Genomic DNA, 16,597 nt, shown 5'->3' with positions numbered 1-16,597 from the left:
GAGTGTAAGAGTTATTCACGGTCTCCCTGAGGGTGCAAAGGTATTGTGGGTTATTCTGCGTCCCAGGCTAACATGGGGAGAATAACCTATTTCATTTTATTTTTTTTTCCAGTTCTCTCAGGCCAGGCACACCACAGCCCTTTGAAACGATCTGTTTCCCTTACCCCACCCATGAATGTGCCAAACCAGCCTCTAGGACATGGATGGATGTCTCATGAGGACTTACGAGCTAGAGGACCCCAGTGCCTCCCATCCGATCATGCCCCCCTGTCTCCACAAAGCAGTGTAGCCTCTTCAGGAAGTGGTGGGAGTGAACACTTAGAAGATCAGACCACTGCTCGTAACACATTCCAAGAAGAAGGTAGTGGTATGAAAGGTGAGTGACCACACGAGGAACCAGGAAGCCCTCCCTCCCTTGATCTGGAGTTCAAGGGGAAAGAGAGGTGGTCAGTAGGACAAATGGAGCCCAGCTCCTCCTCTTAGGCCCGTGCACTCGAGCCACACCCTCCAGAAATCCAGAGCTGGCTCTGGAGAAAAGGACTTGGAGCCCCTGTCCAGTTGATAAAGATGTTAGCTGGGGAGTTAGCCAGGCAGACTTTTGGGACAATGCCAAGGGCAGGCTCTGAAAGTACCATGGAGCTGCCATTAATACACAGTCCTAAGGTCTGGTATTTCTGATTCTTGATCACTGATCAATGATCATTTGCCCCTATCCAAAAGCCAGAGCAAGGAAGGTCAGCATCCTTCTGTCTGCTTTCTGTGCACTGACTCTTAGACAGTGAGGGCTCCTACTAGCCTGGATAGAACCATCTTAGAAGACGCCAAGATGATCCACCCTCTGCCTTGCTATGGCCAGGGACCTGTCACTACTTGAGAAAAACAAACTAAAGATCTTTGATTACTTTATTTTCTCTCAATGAAGAATTGCAGTAATATTTCTTTTTATTACTTTTTTGTTTGAAGGCCAAAGAAACCTTAAAGCCCATTTCTCTGTATCTGCTTCATTGATGTGAAAACCTTCAGTGTTTTGAGTCTGATAGTAGACTTGCATATTGATGAGAAACCTAAATATTGTGCAACCTAAATAAATGTTCCTACATTGCCTGTCAAGGTACCCTCTCCTACGGATCCTCCTTGGGAGACAGAGATTTCCAATTACCGACAATGAGTTCATAAAGGATGTGTTCTGTATTTTTAGACACCAGTGGTTGGAGGGCTAGAAGTCCCTAGGGAAAGAGCCTCATCAGAGACATGCTGTTAACAATGTTAGCCACTGAGACAATAGCCAGGCAGGCTTCTGGGACAATGCTGAAGACAGGATCTGAGTGGGGCTTCTGTGCTGCTGTTAATCCACACTCCTGACATGTTTGCTGTTGCTAACCCTCCCCTTATACGAAAGGAGGCTCTTGATCTCATCTCTGCCAACATGGGAACCTAGCACAGAGAGTATGTTCTCATCTTCCCAGGTGCCCGATATAAGAGAGAGCGAGGCTGAAAAGTGGAGCCCATCACCTTAGGGAGTGAGGCTGACCTCCAGTCTTCCTCTGTCCCAGCCCCTTCCCATGATGGTCATGTGATGAGAGACCTGTGGAAGTAGGGTGTGTCTTCAAATTTTCCTCTGGGGATAAAAATGGATCTTTAAGATCAGCTGAATGGAATGGGTCATTTTGGCATACAGGGTGGCTAACCCTCTTTCACAGGGCTCAGGGGACTGCACCATAGTGTTGGAGGATGGGCAAAACCAAAACCCAAGTGATGCTACGCCCCAGTGAAGCTCAGTATCTGGACAGCCCGGACAGGGCTCCATTGGTAACTCAGAGGAGCACTGTTTGCATGTAGACCCACATGGTGAGCTCAGGAATAAGCTGTTTGCTGGGGAGAATGCCTGCTTCACTGTCTGGTGTCTGAATATGCTTACTTCATTCTTTTTACTTTATTTTCTTTCTTGTTGTTTCTTTACTTGTTTGGTGGGCTTGTGCACTTACCCATTCTCCCAGGGTGGGCAAATGTATGTTTGAAGTTTCTAAGGTAAGAATTAAATAGAGAAAATGCATTTATTTCTAAAGAAATGTGAACAAAATGGGAAATTGGATGAGTATTCCATAGGCTTGGTTTGGGGGACAGGGAGGTTGTTGTTGCTTTCCGGATAAAAGTCAGATGCCTTCCAGAACTCAAGGGGCACCTGTAGATCAGCTCACTTGGCTCCTTTCTCTAGAATTGGTGAGAATTGTCTTCTCAAGCTTAGTCACAGACAAAATGTCACATCCAAGATTTTCATTGTGAACACATAGGTATCAAGGAAAAAGAAGCTCTTTGGTGACTGGTTGGAATAAAGGAGCCCTGTGTCTCTGCCTGCTTTGATCTATCGACCTTGCTTTTCTTAAAGAAAGTAGATGGAGAAATCAATGGATAAGGACACTAGCAAGTAACAGCGGGAAAATCAAGAGAAGGAACATAATAGATGATAAATTCTATTTATAGGGGAAATTTTTTCAATTCAGCTGATAATATCAGATAGTAGAAATGTCCAAACACCCAAACACATTCTGACGTGGCACAGGGCCAGTATTTGTTGAGCACAAATATTCTTTACCCAGCCCTATTGTGAGGTGGCCATCAAGAACTCCTCTATATCAAGATTACTCAACATGGCCTTCTAAAATTACATCTAAGAAGCAACCCTTAATACACCCATCCCAAGGGTTTGTCATTTGATCTCCAGGCCTAAGAGCAGATGATCATGTAAATTTCCAAATTATTGCCCACTTTCTTAATGGACTATGAAATCAAGTGATGTGTATCTAAGAAGAGCTGGTTCTTCCTGTGGAACCCCATGTGTACTTTCTTGTGCCCAGGACATGTGGTAGGGGCAGAGGCACTTGGATCATCACCAAATGGCTCCTTTTCTAGATTTCAAATGTCTGATCTGCAAGAACAAGGAAACTGGAGTAGAAGTTTTGAAGAGTTCCCGTATCCTTTGGGAACACATATCACTCTCGCTTCACGTATTGGGAAAAAAAATAAAAGCCACTATAATTGCATTCATCTTTCTAGCCAACTGATGTACAGGGCTGAAATCTTGGGTTTGTTCTTACCTACATTCTCAACTGGACAGAATAGCCAGCTTGGCCACCATCCTCCTTTGGGAATGTACCTCTTAGGTCAAGCATGCAGAATAAGTCCTCAGAGGATGAATTGCTTCCTCCTGAATCTCTGTGTTTTGCTTTCTCTAGCAAACACTCATCCTACTGGTTTAGGTGGACTGTAGGGCCCAAGGCTAAAGACAAACCATGCATGGACTGGAGTACTGTGCTTGGAACCTCAAACAGCAACTTGAGCCAGAATATGACATTTTTCTGTTACCAATCTCTTGGGACTTGGCTACTTAGAAATGTTTGGACTAACTGTGCTGGCTATGTTTTAAATTCAGGTCTCTGTGTTCTTTACAAAAACATCACTGTGACTTATCCCAGGAGAAGGACTCTTGATTCTGAGTTGGTACTCAGTTATAATATCCGTCATTTCCAGGTAGCAGATGAATTGAATGTACTTGCTTAGCGCTCATCTCAGGTAGGAGAGAGAAGGAAGTCTCATATCACTAAATTATTGCTTTCCTAGAAAGAAGGCAGCCTGGTGGGGGAAGGAACGTATCTGCTCCTCATAGTAGCATGATGATCTCTCTGCACTGATGAATCCAAAATCCAGAGATCTATCAAAAGGCCAGGGTTCCTGGCGTGGCTTTGGGATAAGGGACAATCTGATTCTATCAGAGGGCCAGGGTTCCTGGCGTAGCTTTGGGATAGGGGACAATCTGATTCTATCAGAGGGCCAGGGTTCCTGGCGTGGCTTTGGGATAGGGGACAATCTGATTCAGTTTTGTCTTCACTTAAACCATTGGACATCTCTGTACCTACTGAGCTGTGGGAGGCAGAGGTAAGGGTTCCTCTAGCCTCAAGAGACTCATGTTAGCCCCAGATACCTGATGTGGGGACGCTGCTGTGGATGTTCGGTCTCTCAGACGTTTGTCTCCACTTGAAATGAGCACCAAGATGGGCCCTGTTGCAAACAGGACAAGAGTCTCTAGAGAAGGCAAGGAGGTGAGGCCTGGAGCAGAGCCTCAAAGGCGTGGTTGCTGGCCAGCAGTACAGATGGAGGGAAGGTTCTTTGTGCTGAGGGAACAGCACTGCGAACTTGTATGCAGTATGGGCATAACCTACGGCTAGGGTGTTAAAGGCAGTCAGGAATTTGATTTGCTGTGGAGGAACCAGATCCTTGACCTGGAAAAGGATTGTGCCTTTTACTCTGACATTGCTGAGGGAATTTCTACAACAGAAAGAACCGCCTGCCTAGATTCGCATTAGAAAGTGGAACTAGCACAGCAGTCTGGGAAGTAAAGGGGGAAGGGGAAGTGTTGAGAGCCGGTGCAGAGGAGGAGGATTTCTCAGCAACAGGGGAAAGTGAACCTGGGTCAGGACAAGTGGCCATGTGAATGGAGACGGAGGAGTGTGGCTCAATTTCTCCATGAGAAACAGAATGGAGAGGACTCGGTGACAACCGACGTGAATGGTGATGAGCCAGTGACACTCGGGATGACACCTAGGTTTCTGCCTGGGCTAGCGGAGAAGTCCTCTACAGTGCAGGGCCTCTGGGACTTAAGGAGGGACCACAGTAATGTGGGAACTTTCAGCAGTCCCATGGAGGTTTGCTCAGTGGACCCGTGGGCTCCATGCTCGACCGTGGCCCAGTTGAGCAGGTTCTGTGTTAGGCATAGTGAAGGGTGTTGGACATTCCCCTGGAGGACTGCATTCCAGGAGTAGAAAAGCTTGGCTGGAGGAAGAGCAGTTGCCTGGATGAGGGGGTGGAGACTGGTGCTGTAGGCTCCCGTGGGAGCGGCAGCTCATCACAGGACATCAACTAGGTAGGCTTGCAGCAGGCTGCTTCCCGTTAGCAAAGACGCAGACATAATAGAACGTGGTTATTATGTGCCTATGGACACAATAGGGACAGAAGAGGGAACTCCTGCCTGGAGTAACCTTGAATGACACGTGGTAGCCATGAATGAGGACAGCCATTGACTATGAAAATTGTTTGTCTTTTTTGAGGGAGTCTCTCAGCTGAAATTTGAGTAAACTTTTTCTCCCTGTAGCAAATAAAATATGTTGTCCCCTAGCAAACAGCTGGCTTGGGACTTGTAGTTGTTTGTGAAATGTAGATTTGATCCTTGGCCCCTCTCAGAGGGGAAATGAGAGAAATTATTTAGAGGTGAACTCTTTTTTTAAAAAGGAAACTGAGAAAACTTGGTAGGAAAAAGAGTTTTGAATGCAGCGCCCCTGAGCGTCTTAAAAGTCTGAGCGGTGACATGGACGTGGTGTGGCACACGAGTGAAACACTTTTTGGTTCAGCTGTCATGGAGACTGGCTTAGATTCGGACCGTTGCCTTTCCTGGTATTGTCCTGAATGTAGTTAACTTGAATGAATTCACCATTTTTGTGGATTTTTTTTTGTTTGTTTGTGTGTGTGTGTGTGTGTGTGTGTAACTCCCTGACATCGCCATGTGACCTGCACTGCACAAATGTCCTCATGTGCTTGGAATTGTGCTAATTCTGATAAGGTGAGAGTTCTGAAGTCTTTGAAAAGTGCATTCCAGGACTCCTCCTAGATCCAAGGGTCTCAGGACTGTTAACTTCCACTCCTCGCCGAGGGCGTATCATGTTCAGCTAGAGGGCTTTACACCCTTCCCTCCACTTCCCTTTAACAGTACAAAACATTGAAAAAACAGCACCAAGGAACATTGTGGGATTTGGGAGCACCCGGAAGAAATCTAGTTCACTATTTGCATCTAATTCTTTGAAGTCGTTTACCCCAGATTTATTTGTTCAAAGATTCGTGGTATGTCCCCATGAGAGGGGCTTCTCTGTCCTCCTTAGGATCCAGGAGTTCCCCTCAAGAAGATCTAGCTCCTGAGGACCTGGCAGGCGCATCCTCCTTCTGCTCAGGGCCTGGAAGAACTAAATTGTTCATTCTGTTCTGGCCGAAAAAAAAGACAAACTTTACAATGTCACTAATCTGCTGCTCTCTGATCTTGAAGGATTTGCTTTCTTTCTGACTTCAGCAGTGAAGTATTAGTCCCTTCATGCCCATCCTTTGTGTTTCTTCTCTTTCTCAGAGGGCAAGAATGCAGCCCACATCTTAGAGAGAAGGCTGTGTGATATCAGCCTGGCTCTCTGTGAGGAATAAGTCAATTTCTGTCGTCAGGAACCTAGAGGACCAACAAATAACCTCTCTCATGGGGAACTGTTCATTCACGTTTCTCTCTTCTAGACAAAGAGCTGCCTTAACTTCTCCCCTTCCTGTTGCTTCCCTTATGAGCTTGTTTGTCCTCGTTTGAGGTTGGGCACCGTGTGGCTTGTTGATCTGGCTGGCATCTGCAGCAGGCATAAGGGGAAAGTAGCCCACATCCTCACTAGAGCCCAGCTTCCGTGTGAGCTGAGGACACAGCACAAAGCCTCTCCATGGTCAAGGTATCCAAACCCTAAAGGGCAGAGAAACGAGCATGGTTTAAAATTTGATCCCAGGGCTGGAGAGATGGCTCAGTGGTTAAGAGCATTGCCTGCTCTTCCAAAGGTCCTGAGTTCAATTCCCGGCAACCACATGGTGGCTCACAACCATCTGTAATGAGGTCTGGTGCCCTCTGCTGGCCTGCAGACATACACACAGACAGAATATTGTATACATAATAAATAAATAAATATTTAAAAAATAAATAAATAAAAAAAAATAAAATTTGATCCCATTGCTAAAGACCTGTGAGTGTCCATAGAACGTGTACAAGATGGATGCATAGTCTCATTATCCAAAATAACCGGGATAATATATCCAAAATATCCAAGATAAACCGACATGGCCTGCAACCAGAGCTGGAAGGAGCTTCAGGAAGGATGGAAACCCCATGCCCACAACGCCTGCCACCCGACGGCTTCCCCACAGCTCTCTTCTAGTCTCACTCAGTGTCCTTTGTGTAGTTGCACCGACTTCCATGGCAGAACCAGCAAGCGTGGAGATTGGCAAGGCGAGCCATTTTCCAGCTCAGCCTTCTCCCGTGGTCTTGGTGTGCTGGCTTTTCCACTTGTTTTCCCTCTCACCAAACACGAACCAAAGGAACCATCTTTCTTCACTATACTTCCTGACAGCCCAGGGCCCTCAGCTGCCAGCCGGTCATTCCCCTCCCCGCTTCTCAAGCACAACTCATGCCCCGGCCTTTTCTCACCATGCTTCAGCCATTTTCCCATGATCACCACCATCTTTCTGATGTAACCCATGCTTCCAGGGTGCATATTTCTATGGTTTTTCTTCATCCACGGGACAAAAACTACTTTCCTTGTTTTGACGTTTCATATCTGAGGCACCTGACTCCCCTGCCTGAGTATCTCCACCACATACCAAGCATTTTCTCTACCCTAACTATTCTGTGGCCCTGACTTTCGCTACTGATGTTCCTACTATGTGAGGTGGCCTCTACACAATGGTTTGCTCAACGAACTCCAAGCTGCCCATCCTCTTAGCAGCGGGATGCAAGGAGCTTCCTCTCCCAGCCTCGGCAACCCCGAGTGTTCATTGTTCTGTGCTATCCCCGGATTTGGGTATTCCCAGCGCTTATACTGAAGCTAGTCTAGTTTTCGCATGGGACTCAATTGTGCTCTCTGGATCACAAGCTCCTTGATGACAATGGCATGTCTTTACAGAATCTGACTTCTGCTGACAGTACCTAGCAAACACTGAACAAACAGAATTGCCTCAGCCAGCAGGGAAGTCTGCCTCACGTGGAGCAGGAGCATCTTTCTCTTTCTCACACTGCATGAGAAGGTGTCTGTCTAGCTTGGGACCTGCATTGCTACGTCCGACCGAAGCAAACTAGATAGATGAAGCTAAACAGTAGTACCCTGAAGAAAAATATATTCCAAATTTATAGTTCACGTCTCTGAAAAACACCCTCTGTGACTTTCATGTACCTGAATCTTCCAACCATAGCCACAGCTTCACACGTAGGAATGGGATCCAAGCTAAGAAATAAAAATGGTTCTCAACACTGCATCTGGCAAGATGGTGTCTAGGCTTTGGTTGGAGCTCATGCCTGGCTGACTTCTTAGAGAACGCGGCAGCACAGTCACTGAGCTCCTGCTTGTGGGAATGAAAGTCAAGGCTCTCCGTTCTCTTGCTTGTTTCCCTTCTAATGAGTTCTGTTTTCATCCCTGCCAAGGGAAAGTCGCTCCCCACCAATCAGAGAGAGGGCGGTTGGTAGGCTATGTTCTTTTCTGTTGTTCTTTTGGGATTCATTGTTGTTGTCGAGACAGGCTCTTACTGTAGAGCAGGGAGGCTGTGTTCTTAAGAACTGAGCTTTCCTCCTCTTTGTTCACCCATCCTCGCTGCAGGAAGGAAAGAGACTTCCTCAGGCACATGGCGCTGAGCTAGGCGCTCTACCAGCACGCTGACTGCCTTAAGGAATATGAGGTCAAAGGAGCCTGCATTTCCCATGAATACGCCTGGAAATAGCTCATCAGGAAGGCCTAGCTCATCCCGTTGTGAAGTTGGATAGGAACCTTTCCCAGGAAAACTACACGTAGTGACCTGCCTTTTGAAGAAATGAGTGAGGCGAGCTTGCCCAGCCCTGCCTATCCCAGGGAATTCTAGCTGTCCGAATTGCTTTCTAGAAAAGAACTAGCAGTTAGTGAGCTGAGAGTTGCCCCTCATGCTTCCCTATTGTCGCTGGGGCTTATAAAGCACCCAGTTTACAGCACGTCTTTAAAGCTACGGATTTTCCATGAACTTTAGGGAGCTTGGCTTTTAAAAAAAAATGGTCCATGGAATTGTTCCATCTTCATTTGAAAAGAATTGTGTCCAAGTGTAACACTGGCTTACCCAGACTTTTCTGAATCATGACAGTTGTGTTTTCTGAGCAATGGCTTGGAACTTTTCAAAAGTGTGAATGGCAAACACAAAGCCTGGGGACAAAGTGATGGCGTGTAGCCCACCAGAAGCCTGGAGATGCAGTTAACATGGCCAACATGGCAATCCAGGCTTACCCCGTCTGCAGACGTGTTAGCACTGGTCCAACCAAAGCAACTCGGTGACATAGAATGAAGCCTGGTAAAAGACTCCAGGATGTTCTATCACGACAGGTACAAGACTTCCAACCTGGCGTGTCCTGAAGTCATGACCCAGGGTGATTCGCACTAAGGCGTTAGCACTGTCACCTGGAGAAGGCTTGTCTGAGCGCAGTTCATGATGGTCCCAGGGGAACTCTCTTTTATCACCGTAGATGGAAGGACTTCCAAGCATGGAATCAAGTAATTTCTAGTCTGAAACAACAGAGCTGGATGTTCCATTCTCAGAGATCCCCCATCTGTGCTCCTCACACCACTGCAAGTACCCTCAGCAGGCTGGTGGCCACCTGCTGTGTCCACAATCCTGAGCCTTGGTATGGTTTTCCCAGGGGGCAAAGCCTGAAGTCAGAGTTGACTGGCTTCCATCAGCCCTAGTTATCTATTCTAAACCTTGAAAAAAGAGGAAGATCTCCCGTCTTTGAATGCCTGTGGTAGCTCATCACTGCCTCACAATTGAAACACTTTGTAATCAATGGTACAAAATCTTGTGACCAATTTGAGTAGGGATGGGATGATGCGTTGTTTTTTACTCTTTTGGCTCTTTTGCTTTTCGGGGAGGCCTGCCACCCAGCTCCCAAATAAACGGAGGCTTATTATTATTAATGAATATCTGGCCCTAGTTTGGCTTGTTTCTTGCCAACTTTTCTTAAATTATCTGGTCTATCTTTTGCTTCTGGGCTTTTATCTTTCTCTATTTCCTTTTTTTAATATTTATTTATTTATTTATTATGTATACAATTTTCTGTCTGTGTGTATGTCTGTAGGCCAGAAGAGGGCACCAGACGTTGTCACAACACAGATGGTTGTGAGCCACCATGTGGTTGCTGGGAATTGAACTCAGAACCTTTGGAAGAGCAGGCAATGCTCTTAACCACTGAGCCATCTCTCCAGCCCCATCTTTCTCTATTTCTGTATACCTTTCCTTACTTCTTACTCCAAGGCTTGCTGTGTAGCTGGGTGGCTGGTCCCTTGAGTCCCCCTCCTTTGCTTGCTCCATGAGCTTTCTTCTTTCGTTTTCTCCTCCTACTCATTCTCTCTGCCTGCCAACCCTGCCTTGCTATTGGCCATTCAACTCTTTATTAGCCCAATCAGGTGTTTTAGACAGGCAAAGTAACACAGCTTCACAGAGTTAAACAAATGCAACATAAAAGAATGCAGCACATCTTTGCCTCATTAAACTAGTATTCCGCATTGTGTGCAAATGTAACACCTCTTAAAATAATATTCTACAATAATACCTCATAGAAAGCATGAATAACACTTACCCAGTGCCTTAGAATCTCAGGAGACTTGCAATCTCTATTTACTTAACTTCCTGCTGGCAATCTCCGCAGCTCTTGTGAGGATTTGGTACAATGTAGGAATGGGCTGATACTCAGGAGACCTAGGTTCTAGTCCCCTCTTGACCATGTTCTTATTCTGTGATCTAGATTTAATGGCACAAATGTTGCCATCTGTACAGTGAATAGGGGTAGGGAAAGACAATTCTGGAAGCATTTTTGAAGATCATCTCAGCTCAAAAATTCTGACTTGAGAGTCTTTGGGCAAATGATTTATTTTCGTTGTAATTAGCAAAACAATGGCTCAGCAGCTTTTCCCTCCAGAAATTTTCTTAACTCTAAAACACTGAACTTGAGATTTGCTTCAGTTGTGCCTCGAACTGTCCATCATCCTATGGTCCAGGTAGCATTTGGATTCTTGGTGTTGTGAGATCTATTGGGTTGGTATGAAAAGAAGTCAAAGACACATTCAAATGCATCCCAAAGGTTGGAAAAGTGTCTAGCAACTCTCCCCCAACAATGGCAATGCAGTAGTCAAGGATGCCCTTTATCCCACGGGGGGCTAAGGAGGCAGAGGAAGCATCAGGCAGGGCATTTATGGGGTGCAACCATTGCATATATTTCCTGCTTCTAGAAGAGGCTGGCATAGCGTATGGAGATTTGTGTTGAGCCTCCAAAAAGAAAGCCAAGAAAAGGAGAAAGTGTCTTGGAGGTATATATAGACTGTCATGTCTATTTTCTGTGTTCTAAGTTAGTTCCTCCCAAGACAACACTAAAACAGCCCAGCTAAGACAGTGGCCCTTTGCATTTTATTTTTATTATGGTGAATTCCTTTGATAACTTTAAAGGTACTCTGGAAGAGCCTACATAAAAACATATATATATATATATATATATATATATATATATATATATATATATATATATATATATGTGGAATTCCTGTTTGCCCTGAAATGTTCAGCGCCAAGTTAGCAATGCCTGTTCTGAGGTAGAATAAAGGGATCCAGTGGGGTTGTCAGGTCAGCCCAAAGCTTTCTGAGGCATCATTTGCTGCCCAAATGAAGTAATAACTTTTTTTTCTTTTTTCTTTCCTCTGACCATCACCCTCTCCCCCCTTTTGTCACCTTTTGACACCCCTTTGTCCCATCTTTTGTCACCTCTTCTTGTTCCTTTCATTTCTCTCCCCATTTTTTGTGCATCTTGCACTACAGATGTTCCAGCTTGGTTGAAAAGCCTCCGCCTGCACAAATACGCTGCTCTGTTCTCGCAGATGACTTACGAGGAGATGATGGCCCTCACTGAGTGTCAACTGGAGGCTCAGGTATGTGCATGCTCGAGGGAACCCTTCCCTGAGACAGGGTCTTGAGGTTCTGCCCCAAACAGAACTTGTTTAGACCCATAACTTACCTAGCCACTCAGTAGCTTGCCTGGATCTAGGACCTGCCTGGTACTAGCTGGGCCCCATGATAAGTAAGCCTAAGTTCTTGCCTTGACAGCTCAGGGGAAGACAAAGATCAGTAGGCACTCATGGGCTAGTGGAAGGGAGAGCACATTAGGAAAAGACAGATCCAAATACACCAGAAAAAGTTCTGGGTGCTAAGAAAGAACCTGCAGCACTGCCTAGAAGTGACCTTGCCTCAATGTTCCAAAGAGCGTTGCTCCCTAGCTCGTTTCGCCCCTCTACTGAGCCAGGACTTGTTTGGGTAGGGACAGATTCCTTGTCTGTTTATCCAATCTGCTTACATATCCACTAACTTCTAACTGGGCCAGTCGGGAGAACACCACACACTCCATGACAGTCGGGATAGCAGCACAAACTCCACGACAGTCGGGAAAGCGGCACACACTCCATGATGACAGTCGGAAGAGCACCACACACTCCATGACAGTCGGGAGAGCCGAGCACGCTCCATGACAGTCGGGAGAGCCGAGCACACTCCATGACAGTCTGGAGAGCAGACAGTCGGGAGAACTGAGCACACTCCATGACAGTCTGGAGAGCAGACAGTTGGGAGAGCCAAGCACACTCCATGACAGTCGGGAGAACCGAGCACACTCCATGATGACAGTCGGAAGAACACCACACACTCCATGACAGTCGGGAGAGCAGACAGTTGGGAGAGCCAAGCACACACTCCATGACAGTCGGGAGAGCCGAGCACACTCCATGACAGTCTGGAGAGCAGCACTCCATGGCACTTTTCCAAAATTTATCCTGCTAGTCTTAGTTGAGATTGGAGTGAATTGTTTAAAATATTTCCTTCTAATCAGCTCAAATAGTATGGGACAATGACTGGGAATGAGATATCCAGGTCTCAGAATTTACTCCCTTCTGAAGTCCTAAAAGGGCAGAATTCCTCAAGTGTGAATGCCAAAGACCAGGCAACAGTGCTCCTCAAATTAGGAATGTTTCTGCCATGCCAGGCTCTAGCCAACAGAGCTAATGGATGCTTTTGTCTCCCTGTTGAAAATGCTGTTTTGTGTCTCAAACTGACCCCAGCTTCCTTTGAGCAATGATTTGAAGAAAACGGTGCTCTAAATGAGTTGATATTTCTCCTGCAGGAAAGAGAGATTGTAGCATGTGGGCATGGCCTGTCCAGTCGCATGCCTTCCTGCCAACATCGGCTTTCCTCGTATTCAGTACCCTCCGTTCCCCCTCTACAGGTTCGGCAAAATACCAGTATTGAGAGCCAGACAAAGCCTGAAGTCACTGAACATTCTCAGAGAGTCAAAAGCACCAATGTCAACTTCTTAACGTTTCTCCCACCACTTCTTGGATCTCAGCTGCTGCCTGAGATCCCAGGGGTTGATGGGAACTATTTCAAGGAGCAATTTGTGTTTAGGTCAAAGCTGAGAGAGAATCTAAGTCATCAGTTGTTCAAAGAGAGAGAGAGAGAGAGAGAGAGAGAGAGAGAGAGAGAGAGGAGAGAGAAAGAAAAGAAAGGAAAGAAAGAAAGAAAGAAAGGAAGGAAAGAAAGAAGAAAGAAGAAAGAGAAGAAAAGACATAGAGGGCAGTGCTAGAGCCTGACACAAACTTTTCTAAATAATTGAATTCGTTTTGTTCTGAAAATTACAGCTAAACAGAAATACATCCCCAGTGTTTCCAGACGAGATGCCACTGTCACTCTTGTCTCCTCCCTGGCTAAGAGGGATTTTGGAATAGTGGCACCTGAACAGAAATTCCCCAGAAATTTGCCTTAGGGACCTGGTTAGAAAAAGGATCCTTTACTGGGAAATGTGCAGACTTGACCACCACAAGGCTCTGATGAAATCCTCTCACTTACTGCTGTAGCCAGTTTAAAATAACATCCACAACTCTGCACAGTTACCTGGAGTGAAATGAATCCCACTTTTCATAGTGAAAAGGAAGGTTGCAGATTTACAGGAATTCCCTGTGTGCTAGTGCACACAGGCAGCACTGGGCTTCACGACTTCTGCAGATGTGCAGCTGCAGGAAGGCCTTGAGCACGCAAAGACCAAAGAGGGGTCTCAGGGAAACAAGAGGGACTGAAGTAGCACCACCTGAGGACAGGTGTCTCTGAACTAATATATATATATAATTTATATTGTAATAATATAATACACATATATAATTTATATAATAATATATATAATTTAAGATGGTGAAAAAAAATCTCATGTTGCATGGGATAATCAGCTGTTGTACACCTCTCTGTCCTGAAGGTCATGATCAAGCTTATAGCCAGACGGAGTCAGGAGAGGAGTCAGGAGAGGTTTAGGACAGTGATATCAACAAGAAGAAACGCATATTGGTCAATTTGTGAACATGCAGGAACAAAAAAGACAAAGTAATACATAGCCTCTGAGAGTCTCTAAGCTGATTCTTGAAAATGAGATATTCTAATATATTTTTTGCATTTAATTACAGAATGTTACCAAAGGCGCAAGACACAAAATTGTAATCAGTATTCAGAAGCTCAAAGAAAGACAAAATCTCCTGAAGTCTTTGGAAAGGGTAAGTGAGCAATTAGCCCAGGGGACATTTCCACCTGCTTCCTGGGAAGAGAGTAAAGAGACCCAGCTGAGGATGTAATTTATTAGGTCTTGGAGTCCATATGACTTCCTGGTTATTCATGCTTCCTTAGATCCGGATGCTGTGTGAACTAATCCCTCTGGGTCCAAGCTGCTAGTGACCTACCATGCTTGCCTTGGGTGAAGTGAAACTAATGCTCCCTCCATGGGTCTATAACACCTGCCTTGTAGGCCACCACAGAACATGGTGAGACAACCTACACACAGCAAGGGATGGCACGGAGGGAGCAGCACAGGAAATGCCAGTGTGCCTGTTCCAGCTGTCTACCCTGAGCATCTGCTTTAGAGAAAGCCACCCAGGGGTGGCAAACATTAGCAGGTAGACTTTAGGATCCAGTGGGGAGAGGGTCGAAAGTATTGGCACAGCTAGAGTTGGCTTCAGACTTCAACTTAACAGCAGGTGACATTTCCACGACTCAGCCAGGAACCACCACAAAGCAGTGCGACACCAACAGCAATCTGCAACCGTGAGCCCCGACACCATGCTGGGGTGACTCACGGGCTCCAAGTTCCTTTCTTTGCTCATTTTCCTCAGAAAGATGCCTGCGGACTAGCAGAAGTTCCTTGTTTGTGATGTTGTCTGTTGGTTCTGGAGTTGAGCGGTTTTCAGATGCCTGGCATCCCACTAGCTGCCAGCACAAGTGTAGACTGTGAATCTCTTAGCAAACCCAGGAAGCCTTTGGAAAGGGACAAGGCAGGGCTCCAGCAAGTTCCTAAAGCAAGTGTTTTAATGGAGTGAGAATTTTTTTAAAAAGCTATTCACAAAGATATGTGTGTGCTTAGTGTTATGTACAGCATGTTAACTTGCATTTAGTATGTACCAAGAGACATCATTTGTATTTGAAAAACAGACATACAAAAATGCATCAGAAAATTTCTTTTTAAAATCCCTTCATGGGCAGATAGGTAGGAACTACTCACATGCACATCCCTGGGTAAAGCATGCTCTTAAACAAAGGGAATTAGACATGACATGCAAGCTCTCCACCTAAACCTGAGGATTGGGTGTTGTTCTTAATGTTATGCTAACTTCTCTGCCAAGCAGCTTGTCTAACAGAGTGATTATGGCTATTTTTAATCTAAGAAACTGTTCTCTTTTGGAGAACATTCAAAAAGCCAATTTACTCATTGTCCATTGGAAACTACACAAAGTGTTTTGAATGAAGATTAAATTGTAAGCCTGTTCCCTCTCATTTCTGGAACATCCTTTAGGAATGCATTAATAGCTTCTGTGAATGCAGAAGCAGGGTTCTCTCTTGCTCTTCACCCTTGAGCTGACATCCATGTATCATGTGTGCGTGTGTGTGTGCGTGTGTGTGTGTGTGTGTGCGTGTGTGTGTGTGTACACATGTGTGCGTGTTAAAGGGGTCATGTTCCTTTGACTTGGGATCAGTTAAGTCAGTGATATTCTGTGTCGTAGAGTTATATCTAGAATTACATTGACTATACAAAAATGCTTCCTCCATGATCTCCTGAAGTAGAAAAGATAAAAAGAGGCCAAATGTACCATGACTGCAGCTGAGCAAAAGGAAAGCGAGTTCATTCTCTTTGCCTTCCCGGAGACCGGAAAGCCATGCCTGTCAGATGACCGCAGTAAGCTAACCCAGGGTGTGCTGGGAGCCTGAGTGCTCTGCCGTCCCCCCAGGGGAATACATCCTTGAGGGCTGAGTCCCGACTCGCTCCTTTGGTGCCCACGAAACTTTACTGCTGTTTAAGGCAGGGAACTCTTAGTCACCTGCCACTGCTGGTGGCCCAGGGACTCAGCTGAGGCATTCTCACAACCCTGGCTGATGACGCTGTTGGAAATGTCACCACCCCTGCCTGCCTCTGGCATTCTTACCTCACATAGAACCCACATTTCTAAGGAGATAGCTGGGACCCCGCCCGTAGCTAGTTCATAATCAGTAGAAGCTGCTGGCTGCATGTTCCAAGCCCTTCCATTCAGTTACCGAACGCTTGCTAAGCAGATGTTTGGACACACTTTGCTCATCCTTGCAGGGTAACTGTGAGTGGTATGTGTTTCCTGCCCCTGGGCATCTTGGAATGTGCACTGCGACAAAGATATGGTAGCTGCTGAGCTCACACCCCAGGGTGATTTGT

The 16,597-nt window shown here is 45.8% G+C and overlaps 1 protein-coding gene across 2 annotated transcripts in view; it reads left to right on the top strand.

Moving 5' to 3' along the window:
• The window catches only part of Samd4a (sterile alpha motif domain containing 4A), a 220,065-nt gene that overhangs the window by 168,125 nt on the left and 35,343 nt on the right, over positions 1 to 16,597 (top strand). The window contains exons 3-5 of one of the 2 annotated variants that reach the window (XM_075949971.1): positions 113 to 376; positions 11,656 to 11,765; positions 14,334 to 14,420. In XM_075949971.1, the coding sequence (XP_075806086.1) occupies positions 113 to 376; positions 11,656 to 11,765; positions 14,334 to 14,420 (461 nt within the window). The remainder of the gene's footprint in view (positions 1 to 112; positions 377 to 11,655; positions 11,766 to 14,333; positions 14,421 to 16,597) is intronic. The other variant, XM_075949972.1, reaches the window with a different exon arrangement.

The sequence above is a fragment of the Microtus pennsylvanicus genome, chromosome 15 (assembly GCF_037038515.1).
Source record: "Microtus pennsylvanicus isolate mMicPen1 chromosome 15, mMicPen1.hap1, whole genome shotgun sequence".
NCBI lineage: Eukaryota > Metazoa > Chordata > Mammalia > Rodentia > Cricetidae > Microtus > Microtus pennsylvanicus.
The sequence above is the reverse complement of the archived record's forward strand: the minus strand, read 5'-3'. Positions and strand labels throughout refer to the sequence as shown.